Below are 22,453 nucleotides of genomic sequence, written 5' to 3'. Positions count from 1 at the left end.
TCCACATCTAGCTCGCCTCGCCCTTCTCGGCCGCCCTCTTGGCCTTGTGCTCCTTGGCCCACGACTCGGCCTTGTCCTTGGGCACGACAAAGATCCTCACAACCTCATCTACGACCTCGACCTTGCCCGTTCCCAGGAGCTTCAGCAGCGACACCCTCTTGCCCATCTTGAGGAGACCTCCCTCGCGGGTCTCGACAAAGGCCTCGACGTTCTGCAGCGTGTACTTGCCCTCCTTGTCCCACGGCAGCGGGAAGACGTAGCCCAGGTGGTCCTCCAGCGTGTGCGTCTCCTCAAACGCCTTGACAAAGTCCGACTCGAGGTCCAGCGGGTACAGGAACACGGTCGGGAACGCCAGCGCGCTGCGAGGGTCGTCCGGGTCTGGCACCAGCGCTATCCCCGCGTCCTCCATCTCGGGCGGCTGCGAAGTCGTGCGCGTGGGGATGTTGCGGGCTCGGAGAGCGGCTTTGACGAGCATCTCGCGGCGCTTCTCCTTTGCGACGCGCTCGGCCTCCTTCTTGCGGCGGGCGTCAATCTCCTTGGCGCGCTTGATGATGTCGTCGGCTACCCCGCGGAGGGAGGCATTGGACTCATCGAGGGAGAGGCCACGGGCGCACACGTCGTCGGCCTCCTCGATGCGATCCACGGCGAGAAGAGCGCGGGCGCTGCGGTAGTAGGCCTTGAGGTTGCGAGGGTTGAGGCGTAGGGCGGCAGCACAGTCGAGCCAGCAGCTACGGTAGTTCTTGACTGCGAGGTGGCATGCTGCGCGGTTGACGTAGAGCGTCTCGAGAGTGCTCTTCTGCTTGGCGATCTCCTCCTCAGAGTCCTCTTCTCCGTCAGGGTTCTTGGTCACCTCTCCTCTTGCGCGCTTGCGCTCCTCTCCAGCCAGGATAGCGATGCCCTTTCCATAAAACTCCTTTGCGTCGACGTACCCTCGCACCTTGAAGCACTCATTGCCGCGCTCCTTGAAGTCGACTCCGTTCTCCAGCGGCGTGCCCTCATAAGCAAGAGCCTGCAGGGCAGCAATATCGTCATTCTCCCCCTCAGCGGCGTCCAAGTCCGTCATGAACAGCGGCGACTTGTTGAGGTCCTCCCAAACCTCATCAACCGTCTTGCCGCTGGCGATGGTGTGTGCGGGCGGGAGTTGAGGTTTGGTGGCCTCGGAGTCTGGCGTGGGCTCCGAGACCTTGAGGGACTCGTCCATCTTTTCTGTGATTTCCTCGATCTTCATTTTTTGGGTGTGATGCGATGTTATCTCCCTTCCCCTTGGTTGTTTGTTCGTGTCATTCGTGGTTGCGTTGATGGTGCTAAAAATTGAGCCTTCTCCAACTTTCTGTGGGTGGCGAAAATCTTATTGGGCATTGACCGAAATATCGGAACTCCAGACCAGATGAAATAGTCTACACGTTATATGAGTTAGCAAACTCGTTCCAAAAGTTCAACTAGTTTCTGAAAATATCAGAATCATTTTAAGGGTGTAATTTAGATAATTTAACTCAAGACATTCGGAGTTGTCTCGCTCCCAACCACTCACGGTAAGACTTGGGCCGCAACAACTGTGATTAACTCTGATATTGATCTCTATTCCCAAAACAACCTGAGTAAACCGTCATAAATAGTACCTTTTTCTAATACCCGCCGTTTTTCTAGACCCCAAGACATCCGACTGTCGAAATACTTTTTTTAATAGTCCATCTCAAAACGCCCACAGATCCAGCCCACCAAAACACAACGCTGCCAACCTATCTATACCCAGGGGATATCCGACAAAAAGGGGAAACCAAAATAAACCTGACCGTCTAGAGCTTTTTTGCTTTTTTGAGACATGAAATAGAACCGAAAGCCATGACGCCATGCGTGTCGCTTGAATAGAAAAATTGGCAAAAACAGTACTTGCTTGCGCAAGTTGAGCAATCTCAGAGTTGGTGGTGTAGGTGTGTGTCATCGGTTCATGTCGACCGTCAAATCAGCCCAGTCACGAGCAATCATCATCTCCTCTTCACTCCGAGTCGTAAAACTCAACCTCGGTGACAGTGACAGTCGTGTTCTGTTTGTGAGGCACAGAGGGAGTCTCCTCAGTAGGCTCCTCGTTCTTCTGGCGAGGAACATAGAAACACTGGATGGCTCCGAAAACAGCGGCAATGGCACTTCCATACCAGGCTAGGGCAGAGCAATCAAACTTGCTGCCCAAGCTCCAGAGGTAGCCGGCGATGGGAGGGGCGATCATTCGGCAGGCTGCGCCGGCACTGGCAGCAAGTCCGTTGACCTTACCCAGGGCGCTGGGAGTGGGAGTGGCCTCCTTGATGAGGATCATGAGGAGGGGGTAGAGGATGATGGAGAGAATGTTGCGGACGATGAGGCAACAGTAGATGGCAGGGTAGACGAGACCCTCAGGGACGAGAAGCAGCATCGGCATCAGCATATAGGCGATAGGATGAAGAATAGTGACGAGAATGAAGAGGCGGTAGGTGCCAAACTTGTTAGCCGCCCAGGGGAAGATGAAGAGCTGGATGCACAGGGCGATGCCGCCATCCACAGCCAAGATCATGCCCACGTTGCGAAGAGTCAGTCCCAGGCCGCCGGGAGAGTAGAATGGGAAGATGGAGGCAGAGTGGAGCATTTCGATGGCAACTGCGCGCTTCTCTTCGAAAAAGATGGGCAAGAGATGATCAAACGTCATGGAGTGGTAGGTGAAGATGGACAGGGCGACGATGAAGCCAACAACACGACGGTTCCAGACCTTGAAAGAGGTCACGGACACCTCCTTCTCGTCCTCGACAAGCAGAGGGTCCCAATCTTCGCCAGGGGTCTCGATAGCACCATATGTCTCGGGCTGGGCATCCGTAGTAGGAATCAGAGCAGTCTCCTCTGTGGCATCGCATTCAGGCTCAGCAGACTGGGCGGGCTTGGGCTGCATATCAGGGTGGGTTTCCACAAGAAGGAAGAAACCTAGCACGATGCTCACGAGAAGCAGTCCGGAGCAGATGAGGTTGGGGAGCAGGTATGGGAATCGCTGGAACAGGCTGCCGGTGGGAAACGTCTCGGGCCACGACTGGTGGGGGTTCGCAAACAGTCCTCCTATCGAAGGACCGATAATAGTACCGATACTCCATACGAAGGGCATAATGGAGAATGCACGAGCTGTATCATTACTATTAGTCCATGCGAGACTCATGCGTGAAAGAGGCATCTTGGGGTTATCATGTGACTCCTAAGGTCACGCAGAACCTTGAACTGAAAACGCCACATCTTCGCTCTCATGATCGATTTCACAGCCTCAGACAATGTCATGACGGGGAGTAAACTTACGCTCATGCTCTCGCTTTCTAATAAGCTCGCCTACCATTGTTTGGATAACACCGATGTTACTAGTTTCACGTCAGTTAGCGCTCAATGGCTTCAAAGAATCAACATACCCGTTGAGCAGACCACCCAGGCACCGTCCAAACAGAGCAACCCAGAAGTTTGATGCGAGTCCTACGGTCAACATCGAAATGATAGTACCTCCAGACCCGATAATAAGCACAGGCTTGCGCCCTATCCGATCAGAGAGACCACCCCAGTACATTCCCATGGCAGCCTCGGCGAGAGAGAAGGCTGAGATGAGGATTCCTGAGTAGACCGAGGCTTGGGATTCGTCACCAATCTGAAAGTCCTTGACAAGAGCCCAGGCATAGGGAAAGATGGATGTCAAGGCAATGGGTTCTGCCAATCGGACAATTGCTGGACAGTAACTGTTAGCAACTCTCTCGCAAGTTTGAGAAACCCAGGATGGGAGCAATCAACTCACCGAGGAGAAAGAGTTGCATGGCAGGGAATGCATCCGGGTCGCGAGAACCGGTCAGCTGGAAGACACCCATGGCTGCTGGCTCAACCGGGAAGCAGACAAGGAGCAACAAAGAACCAAACAATGCCAAACACAAGGATCCCGTGGTATTTAAAGCCAAGCGTCAAGCAGACGAGGTATGTAACAGGTGGAGAGCAAGGCTTTGGCTCGAGCGAGGATGTATGTCTAGTTGCTGTGCGGCGGGAATGTGGGCTTGCCGTGGTGTTTCTCGAGGTAACCGGGAGGTAGGTTTCGTTTGGGAGAGCGAGGAGCGAGTTTCACAAGAAATCAGCAGAACTTGAAGCAATCACAGCCTAGGAAAGACGACTGGAAGGAAGGCGAAGATGGAGAGGTTGCTTTGGAAGTGAGCGAGCAGTGTGCAGCGCAATGAGACAGTCACGGAGAAGAGGGTGGGAGAGCAGATATTTGAACCATCCATGGCCAGGAGGAGCCGTGTAAGTGCGGCGAAGGCTCTTTGGTGGAGACCGAGACCGCCGCCTGTCAGAAAGAAGCGACCGATAAGGCCCGTTCAGACAAGGTAACATGGAAGCTTCGTTTGCGTTTGCAGCATGTGGGGCTATGAGCAAAACCGAGCAGGCTGTTTCTTCGAGGTGCATACTGCCTGCGTCAGGTCCAAGCAAGGGCCAGAGGAGAAAGCCGAGAAAGAAGCAAGAGAAGGTTCGACGACACCCCGGGTGCGGCCAGGGTGGGTGACGGGAGTGAGACAGGGCAGCTCCACGCCGACAGCCAGCTCTGGCGGGGCCCAGACGTTTTGGCGTGTTGATCGCTGTGCGTGTTCAGTTCGGGGAGTTAGTTGACAGGACAGGATGTGTATGTAGCAGAGCAGTTGTGAGCAAATTGGTTTCAGTGGCAGGCGTGCGCCGTTGGTTCCTTGAGTCCCTGGTCCTTATCGTCTCGAGGAATGGATGTAATGGAAACGACGTTTGCTCGCTGATCTGAGTCACGTCCAGTCCAATCCGGACCAACAACTCCTCTCAGACATGTCGCGTGACGTTGGACAAGTGCGCTCTTGGGCTTCTCGCCGGACCATCGCGAAACGGTTGTCGGGCTGTCGGCACGGTGGTCAGTAGGACAAGCTGTCCCGTAGTGGAAGTGAATGAAGCCATCCCTAGACGGAACCGCAATAGTTTGATGGGGATACGACTGGTATCTTGTGGTGTGGTGCTTGGCTGGGGAACCTGGAACCTGGGCCTGGCGGAGAAGCAGACGCAACAGGCCGAACCTGCTGGATTCTGCATGCAGCGAGCGAATTGAAGCTTGTGATTGGGTCCACCGATAGTGGTCCGTGTCCTCTCTTTTTGGCTTGTGCACGTTTGGATCCACCTGTTAGTGTATGTCTGTATCCGGTATCAGAAATCCGAGTGAGTCTCTGATTGGTCGGCTGTAAAACCTGCTCGCGCTGACGACCCGCCACCTTGGATGTTGAAAATTCGTCGAGCAGTCTTTGCAGGCGTCCAGATGTCGGAGCCGATGGCCGGGCCTCGCTATTCCGCTGCCCATTCGAACAATCTCGTAACATCAACTCTAGGCGCTATGCAACGACTCAAGTCTTGGCTTGGCCTCGACGCGCCACGCAAGCAAACCGATGCCCAACAGCCGGCTTCTCCCTCGATCTCCGGCGAAAATGTCCCGTACCCGTAACCGCAGCGGACCACCCTCCTCTTGCTCCCCTCCTCGCTTCTGACCTTTTTGACTCTTGCTTTGACATGCAGAGAGTACCGTATTGATCCAGGCCACCAAGATCGTCCCCTGCATCCCAACAAACCCACAGGCCAGTAGGACCCTGATGGCAGGCCACGGTCCTCTGAAGTGCCGGTGAAGCTCCGTCACTGGTAGAATCACATGTCGACACTGATAACGAGATAAGATACGATGCTCACGGATGCGGCTCAACGACGTCAGCGTGTACTGCATCTCGAGGTCTCAGATGGGTTTCCTCTCAGGCAACCTACGCATGAGATACGGACGAGTGGCGGTTGCCCAGCACAGAAGGAATGGAACCACGACCCTGAAAGCCACGCCCCGAGAACCGGAAGCATTCAGCACTAAGGCATGCCGTCGCAACGTGCTTTCATGATGGTGGGAAGTCTGTGCGCAGCGCCCGCCCGCTGCCTCGCTTCATGCAACCGTCCAGGTTGTTCTGCCCAAGGATCCATCCAGATGGCTTCCTGGGCTTCCGGAACGTTGGTGCCAGCCCTCCATCTTCCTTTGCTCCCGTCCGTCCCCTTTCCTTTTCCACAATTCCCATGCCGTCGTCATTTTCCCCATCGAAATAAGCACCAATTGCGTGTCATTTTGCTCCGTATGCAGAGCAAGGAGGCGCCGGGCCGTTTTCCGCCATGTCCATCTTGGCAATCGTCGTAGCATAGGCACAAACGCCTTCCTCGGGCAGCCGAGTTGGATGGTGGTGAGGAGGAAATCAGTCAAGCAAGCTGGCTTATCTCGCAGATCAACATGCGTTGGTGTTGTGTTGCGACCCACCGGTTGTTGACCTGCATGCTCCGTACGGCTGCTGCTGCTGCTGCTGCTGCACTCATGGTTCCATGCAATTTCCAGCGCCTCCATGAGGTGGTCCAACGCCGATGGTGCTCCGTGCCGAGTCACCAGCTTTCTCTAGCTCATGAACGTCCATGGTAGCTAGCGCGCGCAACCACCAGCTCCGAGCTGCGCAGCACCCAACCCGAGCAGCCGTCCACCGCCTTTTTCGCAATCCCGCCACCAGAGAGAGGTTGGTCCGTCTGATGGATGAGCTGCCGGAGAATTAAAGCAAGAGTGCCTCCTGACGACGACAACCCTCTCGTTCGCAGTGCGGGGAGATCTCATGGCATAGCTAAGGACCTCCCTAAAACTGCCCTCGTGCCCTCATGAGATTGCCCATGAGCCGCCGAATCGACTTGTCTCGGCCCACACCAACTGGAACCAGCCTTCGTAAGGTACATTATTAGGGTATGTATATATCGAGCGGCTAAATATGTCTGCGCTAGTTAGATCCCGTCATGGATGGTGGGTCTTTTTCAACGACACACACCATGGCAAGGCTGCCCTGGCTGCTTCGATCCAATGCGGCTTGGACAACAACTTGCAGCGCATCAACATCCTTGACTGAGCTGACCGTTGCGGCGGCTGAAAAGCTGTGGTCGGTTCTTTTCGTTAACAAGGTGCATTTGAGCCCCTGTTTCACGTCATGTCGTCATTGCCGACAGCGGCACTTTTCACTCTTGTCGATCTCTTTTTCTTACTCGGTCTCCCGGAGGAGGTCCGTAGGGTATTCCGAGCCGAACTTGACTCGTGTTACGTCTAGCAATTTCTTCGACAGTCATTGAGGCTACGGACTCCGTCAACCCTCGGCTCTTTATCCCATATCGTGCCGATAGCTCCGTACGCTACCAAGTGAGCCAGATGACCAGGCTCCCCTTTCATTTTGCACCCCGCAATTCGGAGCTGGAGCTGGCTTGTGCTTCGCGGGGTTGGATCCCACACGAAAAACAACAGTCGGTTCCAATGCCGTCAAAACAAGCCGACAGCCCGACGGCGATATCTGGAGACGGGCTATATAAGTAGGGAGGATCCAAAACTGGTTACATGAATCTCAATAGTCCCGCTAGCTTTGACTGGCTCGTCTTTCCGGTCGGAACGGTGTTGTGTTTGGTGCGGGTCTTCCATGATATTGCCGAAGTAAACAAGCCAAACTCGACACAGCAACAGATCCGTGAGACCGCGTGTTCTCTAAAAAGCTTCACCACCACGGTTTTCATACGCTCACCGCTCCATCCGAGGGCATCTGCCGAATTAGCAGACGACGATATTCTGGCTCACGTGTGTATCAGAGCTAGCTACGCCTTGGTTTATAGCCTCTCACCTTAGGTACTCAACAGTTTGACCTCGGCGATGTCACCTCAACCGCCCATCAGCAGCTTCATCACGCCTCCGGATGCAACACCTTTAAAGCTCCCCGAACTCCCCGAAACCATCGAGGAAACAATTGTCTAGGGCTGACGATAGGTGTCGGAATGGTCTCAATTCTTTCCCATGCCTAGCTCTTTGCGAGCCAATCAAGACATGGTCAACCCCTCCTTTGGGAACAAGGACAAATCCGGCTTTACGCCGCCAGTCAGGGCGACGGGAGTCGTGTGCCCTACTTGTTCCCCGTATCTTGGGCCAAGAGGTGGCATCCTGCATATCGAACTAACTCTAGAGAGATGCCGTGAAAGCTTGATAAGCGGTGCTCAAAGGTTAATGACCATGCCTGCCATGGTCTCGTGCGCAGGTGGCAGATGATGGATTGGCATTCCAGGCCCGTGGCCAGACAGCACCACGGTCTCGGGCCAGATAGAGCACCAGGCTAACCTAGACCTTGGGACCATTTGCGCGTGGCGTCGCGGACAATGGGAGATGGGATGGCTCAGACCAAGCGCACCAACAAGTCAGAATATAGAGCATCTGTTCTGCTGTATGGTTAAAACGAATTCCATAATCTAAGTTCACGCCGTATTAGCTGGCATGAAGCGCGTGTGTGGCACATCTGCGTCTTACACCTTGGCTGGCAAATCCCATCAACAACTGCTCCGTCTACCCTAAGACAGTTACGAATTACATTATAAACACACAATCTAAGATACAGCATAACCTCTACATAACCCCAGCTAACTCTTATTTTTGCTCTGACACTGAGCTACAAACCGTGAACATATCTTCACTCTTGTTGTTATGTCTCACATCTGCTGCCCTTATCTATTGCCAGGCCTCAGTTGCCAAGGCAGGACTTTCGGTCTTTACCCATGCCAAACCATCGTTCAAAGCTAATCAATTCCAAGCAAGGTACAACGCTCAAACCCAGCTTGTTGTGCCGAGCATCCTCAGCCCTAATGCAACATCACTTGATAGGCGAACCTTGCCAGCCTTGGCCCAAAGTTCCGATTCGCGACCCAGATAACGCCTAGCATTCAAACTGGTCTTGGCCAAGCCCCAGGAAAGGGTCCTCGGAGATGTCTTGGGTGTAGCTGTAGACGGTGAATTCTCTATAACTCCATGCTCTATGGTTGACGCGATACCAATGCACTCTATACACCATCATTCAACGCCCATCTCCTTCAGAATCGCCTTGTACCGTTCTGCTTCCTCCACCATGGCCTCCTCGGTCCTTGGCTTCCTGTCCTCATCATCCACCCTCTTCAGGCCACCCCCAGGCTTGGGCCTTTCCATCTCGCGGTCCCACAGCGCGCCGCCCACGTTGCCCTCCTCGCCGGCCATCTTTACATAGACAGCGTCTGGGGCGCCCATGTCGCCGGGGGTCCGGGGAACAACATGGACATGAACGTGGGGCACTGTCTGTCCTGCGTCGGCGCCATCCTGCACTGCGACTGAGAAGCTGCCGGCTTCCGGCTCCGGTGAGGGGAAGTAGGCACGCGCGAGGAGCCGTTGGATGAGCTGCACCGTCGTGAAAAGATCGGCTGTCTCGGCGGGTGTGAGGTCCGTCAGGCGTTTATGGGGTGAGTGCGGGCAGACTAGGACATGGCCTGGTATGAGGGGCTTGAGATTGACCAAGGCGAAGGAATATGGTGTTGTGAAGAAGACCTGGCGTTGTCAGATCAGGCACTCCAGATTTGGGTGAGCCAAGACCATTGAGGCCCTTCAACGCAGAGAATCGGTCCCAGAGCATAGCTGAGCGAGTATTCAGGTTCGACTTACCTGGTTTGTCACCTCAAACGGGCCAAATTTGATGGCTCTCTCGGTTTTTGTCATGATGCTTCTCACAGAGCGGACAGTTGTGAATGACCGAGCTGCCGTCCTCACCCTAGACGTGAGCATGCTCCAATGGAAAGACTTGGAGTCGGGCGTGAAATGATACGAATTCACCCGTTATCGGATAGCTCAATTGATGCAGTGGATTCGTCAGGTCTCGGTGTGGCTGGTTGGTTGCTGTGAGTGAGTGAAGTTACATAGAAAAGTGTTTATGAGGTCATCTTGCTGTTGTCCCGGTAGGAGAATGAGCCCCACATCTTTGGGCCAGTTGGCTAACACGACAGCCATTGGGTTGCTACACTTGAGAGATACCGTATTGCAATTGATGTCTTTATTTACTTGTATTCAATGTGTAATACATTACGTCGTGTTCTTGCGACTCCTTGTATCCCGATATCGCCCCAGTTCCGCCAAAAAAGGCATCAATGCGAAACCAGCAACTCCAAACACACAGTTAAGTATAGGTAGGTGATATATCATGTATTAAGAAACAACAATTTAGTTACTGGAACCTAACCTGGTCTTCGTCAATAGGGACCTGCTCAGCAGCCGTATCGAAAGTTCCAGGGTTGAGTGGTTCCCTCTCCTCCTCTGGCTCGTCATGCCATACAACTGGAATTTGTCAGTTCTCGCTCATGAAGGAAAGTAGAACGTGGACTTACCATGAGGCCTGACGAGAAAGCTCGCCAACAGGCCAATTCCAAAGATACTTGCCAGCAAGACAAATATGGCCTTAGGGAAGAAACGAACCGTCGCAGCGTAAAGACCGTTGAATAGAACTGGGCCAAACACCCTCGCCAGAGCGTGCAGCATGCCAATGGCTCCGAGCAGCTGGCCTACCCTCTCTGAGGGAACATGCTTGCTGATGATAGCCTGACTTGTAGCACTTCCCAGCCCACCCAAGGCCGTGACCATGCCGCTGGTCACAAAGTATTCTTCCGAGCGGGCGAGGACATATCCCACTGTTCCCAGAACATCTGACATGAGAGCGATGCGGAGCAGCCACACATCCAGGTTGTCAGCACCCGAGTTTCTCTCCACCGCGGCCACCCCAGACTCGCGACGAAGTCGAGCCGCCGGACGAATACGTCCAAAGTAGTTGATGAGGGGGAGTAAGCCCATGAGGATAAAGACTCTGACCATGGACAAGGCCGATATGAACAGGGAGCTTTCCAAGTTACCCCAGTCAAAGCTCAGCTCGGAATACAATATGATGACGGCCCCGGCAGAAATGGGAGCACCGATCATGATGGCATCGTCAGCCGCGAGAGCCACCAAGTTGCGCCGAAGAGCAGGAGATGTCCCCGGGCCCTTAGGCCACAGAACCCTCAGGGGCGCAAACGGGTTGGCGGTTCGAATGGTGTGAAGCCAGGATCCCGAGGTTTGCACTCGCAGCTCCTGCTCCTTATCCCACTTCTCACGAGCTGCCAGCTGCTTCCTCTTGGAGAGGGACTCGGGCACGACGAGCCACACAAAGAGGGCGAACGCCGTATGACATCCGAGCACGACGTAAAAGAGATAGACAGAAGTGCCTGTCCACTTGATAAAGAAACCCGCCAGCAGAGGGCCAAAGGCGAGTCCAGCAAAGAGACACCCTTGGATGAGACCCAGGGCGACGGCCCGGTTGGAAGGTGGTGTGCAATCACTCGTGTAAGAGTAACACATGATGCTTCCTGCGGTGAACGAGCCTGTCAAACCGTCAAAGACGCTGCCGAGGATCATCCACCGATAGCTGACAACCTCGGGGAACTGAGCCGCGAGGACTGTGATCAGCTCGGCCAACACTCCTCCCACTGAAGCAAAAGCCATGAGACGGCCCCTACCGTAGCGATCCGACAAGTGACCGATGCGCGGAACGACGATAGCGCTGAGAGAGCCTGTCAAGAGACTCATGATTAACATGAACGTGGCGACATTCTTCTGAACTTCAGGAATCTTGCACTCGGGGTTGTCGCTCCCAAACTTGCGCTGAGGGTCCGCAAGCAAGGCGGGATTCAAGGTAAAGTCTGGATCATGTGTTTGCTTGTCGGCGAAATATTGCCTACACACAAGATCGAGGATTCTTGTACTCGGTAAGCATCTTGACCGCGACGGCAGAAGGAGTTTACATACAAGTTGAGCTTTGGAATTACAACACCTCCAAAGGCGAGGGTAAAGATGACATATGGGCCGAGTAGCCAAAAGGCCTACGAGGTCGGTCAGATAAAAGAGGGTTTTCGCGACAGGCGCTTCGCGCCGGGGCTCAGTACCGACGGTCTCCGCCACCAGGGCAGGCCTTCAAAGTCCTTGTAGCCATCCCAGCCGCTGCCGCTACTAGAGACTACACTCTCTCCATCTCTACTTTCTATGCTGCTGGTCGCAAGCAGATGAGTTGTCTCGGTCGCATCGGTGGTCGCGTCCCCCGCGGGAACCTTGGCCTTCGTCATTTTCGGCGCGCAATCTTGTACAGAAGCGCAGTATTCGGTTCGAGACTGGAGTCGCAGGCCGGCGACAGTTGAGGGCAGCTAAAGTCGGCTTTATCAAGCCCGTATCGATCAAGGTAGGTGCTGGGGCATGGCCAAGCAAGCTTGGTATGGGATATTTTTGAAGCTGTTGTAGTTGCGCCGAGCTATCCGCGCCCCCTTGTCTCAGAAGCAGCGAAAGTTTGGTTGTGCTCCTGTAGGATGAGACAAGAGTGACGAGGGGAAACTCGAGAACATCAACAAGGGGATTAATAATGGGCAAGATCCATGGGATGGGATCCATGATAAGTCGAATGGCTAATGGATGGTGTGGAGTCGGCCGGGGCATCTCGCTAAGGTACCGGTAGCTCTAACTAACCAAACCAACCATCCAGAGCTGGACAACGCAGATGGATGGAATGAATGAATGCCATGGCTCCAGTGACTGGGGAACAGCAAAAAAGGCATTTTCAGACCACGTTTCATCTTTCTCTCGTCAGACTGCCCTGGCTAATCGCGTTCTCCTGTCGCCATCGCCAGCCCCATCACGGCATCGTCAGGCACGCAGCTTGCAACTCTTGATGGATGAATGACGCACTCCATCCCCCCTCTGAATCATGCAGCTAAGATCTTGTCTGATAAGCTACAGCTTTGGGTGCTGGGTGGGATGCGTCGGACTTTGGGGGGTTCCGTCACGCCGGGCTCCTCCGCAAAGTCCGCAAGCTGAAGGGAAGGGATCAGGCACGCGGCATTGGGTCGGATCGGATCCGGTTAAAATGTCACGAGAAAGGGGAGTGGATCGTTGTTTTCTATGACAGCATGTTTTGGGGTGCTTTGTTGAAGTTGCTGATTTGACGCGGCAGCTTGAGATGATGCCTTTATGGGTAATTATTTGACAAGTTGTATCAGCATGACGGATGATGGATCAAAGATGGAGCGAAAGCCAATAGTCAAGAGTTATAATGCCTATTCTCGGAGCTTATTTGACGACAAAGCCGTGATGTATTAATCCAGCTGGTCTTGAGCTCCGTTGTTGACAACGATGGCCTTGCGAAACTCGAAAGAGCTGAGTAGAACAAAGCAAATAGACCCAACGGGTTTCGCGATATCATCTTAATAGCTTTCCCAAGGTTGGTCTAAGCAATGCATATTCTCTTCTTTTTACCTTCCATCTCAGGTAGCCTCATCATCACCTTCCACAGCATGCAAGACGGTTTAAATGTGGGTCTCCAGCACCACCAATTACAAGCTTCGCATTGATGACTCAGCTTTCAATGCGCGCCGCAAGGATATTTTCATGAAAGCGTGTTTCGCAGCTCGCTCAAGGCTCCATCGCATTCAACCTCACACGACGCGACTTCGCAAAACACCGCCATCATGCCCGTCGTCAAGGGAGGCGTGTGGACCAACATCGAGGATGAGATCCTCAAGGCCTCCGTGTCCAAGTATGGCCTCAACCAATGGGCACGTGTCTCGTCGCTGCTTGCGCGCAAGACGCCCAAGCAGTGCAAGGCCCGTTGGAACGAGTGGCTCGATCCCAGCATCAAGAAGATCGAATGGAGCAAGGACGAAGATGAGAAGCTGCTGCATCTTGCCAAGATTATGCCCACACAGTGGCGCACCATCGCTCCCATCGTCGGTCGAACTGCCAACCAGTGCCTCGAACGATACCAGAAGCTCCTCGATGAAGCTGAAGCGCGAGAGTCGTCTAGCCTTGGGTTGATGGGCCCGGAGGGAGGCGAGACCCAAGCGCCAAGCGCCGATGATGTGCGACGACTGCGTCCCGGCGAGCTGGACCCCGACCCCGAAACGAAACCCGCACGACCCGACACGATCGATCTTGACGAAGATGAGAAGGAGATGTTGAGCGAGGCTCGTGCTCGCCTGGCGAACACCCAGGGTAAAAAGGCCAAGAGAAAGGCGCGAGAGCGTCAGCAAGAGGAGTCTCGCCGCCTGGCAGCTTTGCAAAAGAGGCGAGAGCTCAAGACGGCCGGTATCAACATCAAGGTGACGACTCGGAAGAAGGGTGAGATGGATTACAACGCCGATATCCCCTTTGAGAGGAAGGCCCTGGCTGGTTTTTACGATACGTCAGAAGAGATGGTGATGAACGAGGCCCAGCGCGCAGCTTTTGACCCCCGAAAGCAGCAGCTGGCCAACAAGCGCAAGGGCGATGACGATGACGACAAGGACAGAAAGCGGAGGAAGAACGACAAGGACGGGTCATCAGAGTCATACAAAGCCGCCTTGAAGGCTGGTCAACTTCAAAAGATTCGAGAGGCCGAGCAGAGCAGCAAGCGTCGCGCGCTAGTCCTGCCGTCTCCTCAGGTCAGCGAGGGGGAGCTGGAAGATATTGTCAAGATGGGAAAGATGGGTGAGGCTGCCAACTTGAGGGCGCGAGAAAGCGAGAACGATGCGACGCGAGGACTTGTCAACACATATTCGACACTCAACTCGAACGCCCCTATCCGAACTCCCAAAGCCCCTGAGCAAGAAGATCACATCGCCAACGAGATTCGAAATATCCGAGCCCTTAATGAGACCAAGTCAGCCCTTCTCGGCGGCGAGAATACCCCTCTCCATGAAGGCGCTTCATCGACCGGCTTTGATGGAATTACCCCCCGAAAGCAGACAATCTCAACACCAAACCCCCTAGCTACACCTCTAAGAGGGCCCGATGGTGTTGGCGCGACGCCTCGTCGACCAGGACAGACCCCATTACGGACACCACGAGATACCCTCGCTCTGAACCAAGATGACGGCATGTCGATGGCTTCCGCTACTCCCCGAGATATCAGGATGAGAGAAGTGGCTTTGCGCAGTCAGTTGAAGTCGGGTCTCGCATCACTTCCCAAGCCCAAAGATACGGAGTGGGAGTTTGACATTCCAGATGAACAGAAGGAGGCGATGCAGGTTGATGAGATGACCGAGGAGGATGCCGCAGAGCGAGACCGTCGAGAACGGGAGAGGCGAGAAGCGGAGGAGGCTCTCGAGTTCCGAAGACGCACTCAGGTCATGCAAAAGAACTTGCCTCGGCCAGTTCGCGTCAATTTTACCGATCTGGTGAAGAAGGCAAGCCGCATCACCAATGAAGCTCAGTCACTCATCGCCAAGGAGTCAGCCATGCTCATGGCCAACGATGCCATGAGATACCCCCTTCCAGGTGGTCAGGTTAACGGTGCGCCCCGAGCTTTGCAACATATTGACGACGATGCTCTCGCCGAAGCTCGCCTCTTGATCATGTCCGAGACAAAGCCCCTTCCTAGCCTTGAAGATATCCAGAGTGCATTCGAAGCTCGTGCAAGCAGCTCGCTGCTCCTGGGCTTGGGATGTTACAACGACGACGAGGAAGAGCAAGGGGTGGCGATGAAGGCGGCATTTGATGTAAGTCTTGCTTAACAGTTCAAATCCCGAGACATCATACTAACGTTTTGCAGTCTGTTCAAGATTCTATCATGGCATCAGCCGAGCAGGGTGCCAAGTTGGAAAAGAAGCTGTCACTTCATCTTGGAGGTTACCAGAAGCGACAAAAGATGCTGCGCGACAAGATGGGCGGCGCAGCCGATGCTCTAGAGAAGGCTCGGTCTGCACTAGCTGGTTTCAAGACCCTAGCCATCTCAGAGGATGTGGCTATCGAGCGACGACTGAACGCATTGCGTGAAGAAGTTGGCTTTGTGAGCCGACGAGAGAGAGAAGCGCAGGAGGAGTATAGGAAGGCCAAGGAGGAGCTGGACGGGCTGATGACAAACGGAGTCAATGGGGTTCATTAAGGGACATTTACGGTGTATAAATAGGGGTCAATCAAGGCTGGTATCGCTTGAGTCTAATGCTAACAATCTGAACCACTTCCAGGTGGTTTAACCACTCACCGGTGGTATTTTTCTGCCATACATTCTGTTTTGTTCCATCTCTTTCCCGACTTTTGACATGTTAATTTCCTTCCAGTGCAAGGCTATCTAGATCTGTGCTTTCTCACGCCAAGACGGGGAAGCTTGATGGGGAGAACCAAGAGCACCGAGAGCAAGGCAAAGAAGGTACAGCAGACAAAGGTCAGACGCAACGCTGCCTCGTAACTCTTGACAACCTGCTCACGATAGTGAGGCTCCAGCTTCAAAACCTCCTCGACCGAAGCCCTCACGCGGCGTATCACGTCTTCGCGCTCGTCGCCCTGGACAAAGACGTTGAGGTAGTGCAGCAGGGCGTTCTGGACGACTAGACTACTGCTCGCAACACCGAGGACCATACCCAGGCTACGCCACAACATGAGCGTGCTTGTTACAACGGCCTGCTCAGTCTGGGCAGACGCGGCGAGGATGGCCATGAAGGTGCCGGGGAACTGGAAGCCCTGGCCGATGGACGACGGGAGAAGGATGAGGAGGTAGACGGGGGAGGGGAGGTCCCGGCGCAGGGCGGAGAGGCCGATGGTTCCGATGAGGATGCAAATGGTGCCGCTCACGACGGGCCACTTGAGGCGGCCGGTCCAGGTTACAGCGAAGCCGACAAGAGTACCCGTGAAAGAGGACGCAACGGTCGGGATGATGAGACGAAGGCCAGATGAGGTGGCGCTGGTAAGGAGAACGGCCTGGAAGTACAGGGGACTAGAGGGTATTAGCAGAGACGGTGGTGTATATAGGGGCTACTTACATGTTGAACAGGATCGAGTTGGCGAGCAGCGCTGCGATAACATTGGAGAAGATGAGGTTTGCTCGAGGGGCGTGGCGGATGAGGTAGAGAGGCATGATGGGCTTGTGGACCCATGATTCTACCCAGAGGAAGGTAGGGAAGACGACGGCGAAGATGACGAGCGAGGCAATGACAAAGGGATGAGACCCTGTGAAGTGTCAGTTGAGTAAGCCTTTGGTGGAGTTATGTATAGTTGGCACTTACATGGCAGAACGTTGCCTCCAAGGTTCTATCACCAATTGTATTAGTAGAAACTCATCTCATAGAAAAGGAGAACTCACCAATCCCAGAATAACAAACGTAATAGACGTCGTCAGTAGCAGAGATCCCTTCGCATCAAACTCCTTGAGAGCCTGCCACACGCCCTTCCTCTCCCCCTCGATGCCCAGGTCATCCGGGATGGCGACCCAGGCGACCACCATGCACAGGAGCAGCGGGGGAACCTGGACGCCAAACTCCCACCGCCAGCCAAAGTAGTCAGCCATGGCGCCTCCTGTTGCGGCGCCCAGGGCTGAGCCGACACCGTAGTTCATGTTTATGTAGGACTGGTAGGCACCGCGGTCTCTGAAGAGAATGTTAGAAATAGAATGACATGTATGTATTGGGGGTTTACTCACTCGATAGGCACGAGGTCGCTCACGATGATACTACCCAGTGTCATGACACCTCCAGCACCAAGACCGCAAAACGCCCTACCAACAATGAAGCTCTCAATACTCCCCGCAAGAGCGCACCAAGTAGTAGCAACAGCAAAAACACCCAGACACCCGACAAACAGCGGCTTGCGACCAACAGCATCCGAAAGACGGCCCAGCAGCGGCTGGAAGGCCGACGAGGTGAGCAGGAAGGCGGTCGAGAGCCACGAAGCAGAGTTGGAGGCGCCAAAGTAGGACGTGATCACCGGGTGCGAGGACGCCATGATTGTGCCGTCGAAGCAGGATATGAAGTAGGCTGCTAGGATCTGCGAGAAGATGAACCAGAACCGTGTTGTTGATGTGCCGTTGAGGAAGGGCGAGGAGGCGGTTGTTCCATTGGTTGCGATTGATGCTATAGATCGACCTGTAATTGAGTGACGACGATGTATTAGAGGAGATTCCTCGTGAGGCACATCCCCATCTTCCTCTTCCTCTTCATCCTCCTCCTCGTCATCCGTGTAAAACGCCTCCCCATCTTCACGGTGAATTACAGAGTTAGGGTTAGGCCTCAGCATAGCACTCTCCATCGATTCTGGCTGTAGAAAATGACCTCCCGTAGTCAATGACCTCGAGAGAGCCTGAAATTCGCTTGGATCAACAACCTCGTCGTCTTGGTCATCGTCGTCGCTGTTGGCCCGGCCGCGCGCGGGGACCGGCACCGGCACGGGAAGCGGCCCGCATCCGATAGAGGAGCCGTGCCCGGAACGGAGCTCTTGTGAGACGGACTCATGATAAGACCACGTGCAATTGAGTGATCAAATTAGTTTAAAAACAAGTATAGAAAAAAAGGAAGAAAAGAAAGAGTGAGAAAAGGAAATGAAAAGAGAAAACAGGTTTAGTAAGGGTGCTGGGCTTGGGTGGAGTCACTCGCCGTTGTCGTGATCGCAGACTTTTCCCGGGGTGGGAGGCTTGCACTTGCACTTGCGCACTTGCAGGCATCCCGCACTTGCAGTTAGATTTAGCCCCGCAAAGCCCGCGGCGGGTTCGGCGCGACCATCGGGGGAAAGAGGCTTATAAGCGTTCAAGGATTAGCAAACCTGCCGTGTCTTGTCGGCGAGTGACTCGACCCGACTACTTCAGTGATGGTGTATAAGTCTGACTGTGCTGGCTATTGATAGCGCTTCCAGAGACATTTGACAGTTGAACTAATGACGAGTTAGTTCAAGCCTCTTGAAGGCATAACTTGGATAAGCCTCGACTCGCGAGAATCGGCCGTCTTTGTTTCTATAAGCGAACAATTAACAAATACACAACCAAAAAACAATGCTTGCCTCTTCCTCTTGTCTCTTCCCCCCTCCTCTTTCACCGGCTTCCCCCCCTCCATGTCTCACAATCACACCCACGTTATCATAAAAAAGAACAAGACCCCCATGTGGGATGGATGGATGCTCATAGCGATCATGTGCCCCCCTTGTTAATTACAGTACCGGAGCAGACCGACTGCCCCCCCAAACCAAACCAAACCCGTTTGTTGCTCCATGTATGCAATGGATATGTAACCCAACAATCCCAACCAGCCTCCTTCTACTTGTCTATCGTCTTGCCCGGCGACGACGATGCAGCCGCCACAAGAATACCGGCTCCCGTAACACCGCCGTCGTGACACGGGCTCAGTACCACTCGAACCGCCTTCTGCCCGTTGAACCGTTTCCTCACCAGCTGGTCCAGAAACTCCTGGCAGTCCTCGAGGTAGTCCTGGAAGTGCACGATGCATCCGCCCGTGTAACCGACTCCCAGTTCATGATCCTGCTGCAGGATATCGGAGCCCTCTGCTGGAACTTCCCCTGCCAGCGTCAGCAGCGCCAGCGTCGCCGCCGCCACTATGCCGGCTGCGCGGACTTCTATGGCCTTGGCGATCTGGTAGAGGGCGCTGGCCAGCTCTTCGGTCCACGTGAATGGCGGCGAGCCCGATGACTCGGGGAATTCCTGCCGCAGGCCGGCGAGCAGGACCGATGGCTGGAGCGGCTTGAAGTGACTCAGGAACGTGGTTGTGAGACCGTGCCGCCGCAGCAGCTTCGCGGGCAGCGTCTCCGCCGCGATCCCCAGGTGCTTCGTCATGTAGTCGACCAGCATGATGCGCCCGAGCTCGCCCAAGTATCTCCCCGCCGTCATGTACTCGAGCGGCTGGAACCCGGGCAGCTCGTTCTGCGAGTCGAGCACCTTGTCCCATACACTCACCAAGCCCACCTCGTGCAGCGGAGGCGCCGTCCCGTTGATGCTCCACTCGGTGTTGATGGCGATCTTGACGTCCTCTGCTCGCTCTTCCGGCCGGGTCACAACGCTTCGCGGGCGTTTGCTAGGATGCAGCTGACTCACCTTGAGCGGGATGGTGGCGTTGCAGCCCGTTCCGAGGATCAGGCCCATCGAGGCTCGTCGGTTCACGGCCTCGTCAAAGTTGAAGATGAACGAGACCAGTGTCGACACCGAGTCGTTGGCGATGGCCTCGACGCGGATGGGCGGCAGCTCCGGCGGTTTCGCACGGTTATATCCGTCGGTGAGGCGATCACCAAGATCCAGGTCAGCAGAGATGGCGAATCCCTTGCCCATGGACATGAGTGTAGCCTCGGACAGAGAGTGCTGCACCATGGGGAAGCTAAACGTCACACCCAGCGGCATGGCCTGGTCGAGCGGCAGACGCAACGTCTTACAGCCATCGTGGACCACCTCGGCGATGCACTTGCCAATCCAGAGGAAGAGGCTGTCGGGGTTCTCGTTCTTGAGGTGCTCGTCGATGGGCCACGACCGTTCCAGCAGACGCTTCACATATCTGTGCGATCCGGTGTGAGTGTCTGATCCATTGACGGCATGACCGTCTGTGTTGTCTGACGGAGATGACGTTCCGAGCTCGACGAAGCCAACTCTCAAATTTGTGCCGCCTCTATTTCCAGGTTAGCCGTAAGCACAAGTAACCATATCTCTCATCTCTGTCACTGACATGTCTATGGCTAGGTGGCTAGTGACATTCTACGTCAGCCAAGAGTCCGGTTCATACAAAGACTGCCAGAGAAACATCAGAACTCTCACCATCCTTGGCTCCTCTCAGCCTCTGGCCGTAGAATGGCATCCGAGATGGGCGTAGGCAGAAACTGGTTCTGCGAATCTGACGCAAGCTTCTCAAAGGCCACCAGAAAACGCTGGGACAGCGAATGGATCTTGTCGAGGTCCACCGAGAGAGGTTCCAGAAAGTCCTCGATGGACGATGTTGTCGCGGGAGCCATGGTGAGGCGGCGCAGTCGACGCTGAGGTGAGCTTGAAACGGGTGACTTTGTGCGGCCCCAACTCTAGGGCATCGTCACGATGACAGGTTTCTTCTTTGTGTCTTGGTTTGATATCAGGCTGAGGCGGTCAGCAAGTTGATCTAGCGGTGTTGGAGGCGTCGTAGTAGATTTTGATGTCAGATTCGAATGTAGATCAGGGGCCTTCTTATAGGCAGAGCCGTAAGTCTGGGTCAACGTTGAAGGGTGGTCAAGATAAGCAATGGAGGATGTTGAAGGTGTGAATCAGATCAGTCCCCGTCTTCACGACAACGTCTGAAGTGAGAGAAGGCCGTGACTTATAAGGGAACCCACTGACAGCAAGTCATTCACCGTCAATAAAGAAGAACCGTCAGCGATGAGCAGGTCCCGGTAATGGATCGGTACGGTCTTATTATTGCAGGACGGAGGCGCAATCTTTAATCTTGTTCCCTTCCGTCAATCAATCGACGAGCCGCGAATGCACGCAATCCAAACGGATCGCTGCGGGGTTCCAGCGAGACCTTGGCTGTGCCCCGCCGCAGCGCCAGCGAACGGCGCCCTGAAACGTGGTGACTGCAGAAGGGGTCCCATCGGACCTACAGCGCATCTACGGGGGAGAGCCCAGCGGGGGGGATCCAGCACGGGCCGAAAGAGAGTGGAGAGAGTAGTCATTCAGTCAGGTAAAGGCATCAATGAGTCTGTACGTGATGCGAGAAAGGAATATCAAAGATTAACATGAGAAAGGATTCATAGAGTTAGTATCCCAATTAGGGCCAGCTGTTCACTGCTCTTGCCAAGATTATTTGGCTTCGAGCTGGGAATGGAACGCACGTTGACATCCCTCGCCCGGATAAACAATCCTGCGCATGTGATGCCTTACACCTGCTGTCAAACGACATCGCATAGCTTACCTCCACCTCCACCTCGTCCCCGGCCCTCTCCACCAAGAGAGTCGCAATAACCCATCATCATCTATCTATCTAGTCGCAATGGATGAGAAAAGAGCCTCGCAACGAGACATGTCACCAGTCCGCTCCGCCCGCCGTAACCGGCCTGCCATCATCGTATTCTTCGTCATAGCATCCCTATACACTTTCTGGCTATGGCATCCCTTCTCGCCCGTCGGCCTCAACCTTCCGAATGACGTCTCGCAGCCTGTCGATGTCAGCGTAGCCGATACTGTCCATACCACCGATCGACTCGTCCCTCTCGAGGCGCATATTATCAGCAAATGCCCAGACACAAGGGTAAAGCTTCCGTTTTGTCGCGACGCCTCAGACCAAGTACTCATTGCGCGTTAGGATGCTCTCCGGTTGTTGATCCTTCCCGTCATGCAGCGCGTCCATGACAAGGTCGACTTTACTCTATCGTACATCGGCCGGTATGTCTATCCATCGCAGCTTCTGCCCCTGAGTTGCGACACGCGCTGACACGTCCTTCTCTCCTCAGACCAACCGCCAACGACGGCGTCGACTGCATGCACGGCCCCTCAGAATGCATGGGTAACATCATCGAACTCTGTGCCCGCGAGCTCTACCCCGACCCCAAGATCAACCTCGGCTTCATCATGTGCTTGACCCGAGACTACGAGCACATCCCCGACCGCTCCCTTATCGAGGACTGCGCCCTTGAGCACGCCATCGACTTCCAAAAACTAAATGACTGCGCCGTCAAGGAAGACGGTGCCCACGGCTTGGACCTGCTGCGCACCAGCATCCAGAGAACCGCAGATGTAGGTTGCCGCGCAAGTTGAAGACACAAAACAGATGCTAAATTCATCGCTCTCCCAGGCCGGCGTCACCAAGAGCTGCA

The 22,453-nt window shown here is 54.6% G+C and overlaps 7 protein-coding genes across 7 annotated transcripts; 2 read left to right on the top strand and 5 right to left on the bottom strand.

Moving 5' to 3' along the window:
- Window positions 1-7: 7 nt before the first annotated feature.
- Window positions 8-1,228, bottom strand: MRS44_006297 (uncharacterized protein; the record flags this gene model as incomplete). Its single annotated transcript, XM_046274643.2, has 1 exon — window positions 8-1,228. One exon carries the CDS (start codon window positions 1,226-1,228, stop codon window positions 8-10), a length of 1,221 nt encoding a protein of 406 aa, XP_046140108.1.
- A 768-nt stretch (window positions 1,229-1,996) lies between these two features.
- MRS44_006296 (uncharacterized protein) lies at window positions 1,997-3,857 on the bottom strand (the record flags this gene model as incomplete). The annotated part of the gene is made up of 4 exons (XM_046274644.2): window positions 1,997-3,138; window positions 3,307-3,365; window positions 3,414-3,720; window positions 3,788-3,857. The coding sequence occupies 4 exons, from the start codon at window positions 3,855-3,857 to the stop codon at window positions 1,997-1,999; spliced, it is 1,578 nt and encodes a 525-aa protein (XP_046140109.1).
- Window positions 3,858-8,914: 5,057 nt separating this feature from the next.
- Window positions 8,915-9,586, bottom strand: MRS44_006295 (uncharacterized protein; the record flags this gene model as incomplete). Its single annotated transcript, XM_046280537.2, has 2 exons — window positions 8,915-9,418; window positions 9,533-9,586. 2 exons carry the CDS (start codon window positions 9,584-9,586, stop codon window positions 8,915-8,917), a joined length of 558 nt encoding a protein of 185 aa, XP_046140111.1.
- Window positions 9,587-10,088: 502 nt separating this feature from the next.
- Window positions 10,089-11,666, bottom strand: MRS44_006294 (uncharacterized protein; the record flags this gene model as incomplete). Its single annotated transcript, XM_065621710.1, has 3 exons — window positions 10,089-10,198; window positions 10,249-11,592; window positions 11,636-11,666. 3 exons carry the CDS (start codon window positions 11,664-11,666, stop codon window positions 10,089-10,091), a joined length of 1,485 nt encoding a protein of 494 aa, XP_065477782.1.
- Window positions 11,667-13,404: 1,738 nt separating this feature from the next.
- On the top strand, window positions 13,405-15,797 carry MRS44_006293 (uncharacterized protein; the record flags this gene model as incomplete). The annotated part of the gene is made up of 2 exons (XM_046270364.1): window positions 13,405-15,411; window positions 15,465-15,797. The coding sequence occupies 2 exons, from the start codon at window positions 13,405-13,407 to the stop codon at window positions 15,795-15,797; spliced, it is 2,340 nt and encodes a 779-aa protein (XP_046140113.1).
- A 182-nt stretch (window positions 15,798-15,979) lies between these two features.
- Window positions 15,980-17,920, bottom strand: MRS44_006292 (uncharacterized protein; the record flags this gene model as incomplete). The annotated part of the gene is made up of 5 exons (XM_046273361.2): window positions 15,980-16,625; window positions 16,672-16,858; window positions 16,915-16,939; window positions 16,992-17,274; window positions 17,328-17,920. The coding sequence occupies 5 exons, from the start codon at window positions 17,918-17,920 to the stop codon at window positions 15,980-15,982; spliced, it is 1,734 nt and encodes a 577-aa protein (XP_046140114.2).
- Window positions 17,921-21,630: 3,710 nt separating this feature from the next.
- MRS44_006291 (uncharacterized protein) lies at window positions 21,631-22,394 on the top strand (the record flags this gene model as incomplete). The annotated part of the gene is made up of 3 exons (XM_046268243.2): window positions 21,631-21,888; window positions 21,943-22,022; window positions 22,091-22,394. 3 exons carry the CDS (start codon window positions 21,631-21,633, stop codon window positions 22,392-22,394), a joined length of 642 nt encoding a protein of 213 aa, XP_046140116.2.
- Window positions 22,395-22,453: the final 59 nt, after the last annotated feature.

The sequence above is a fragment of the Fusarium solani genome (assembly GCF_023522795.1).
Source record: "Fusarium solani strain SB1 chromosome Unknown bctg00000003_1, whole genome shotgun sequence".
In the NCBI taxonomy this organism is placed as follows: Eukaryota; Fungi; Ascomycota; class Sordariomycetes; order Hypocreales; family Nectriaceae; genus Fusarium; species Fusarium solani.
Note: the sequence above shows the minus strand (reverse complement) of the source record. Positions and strands in the feature narration are given on the sequence as shown.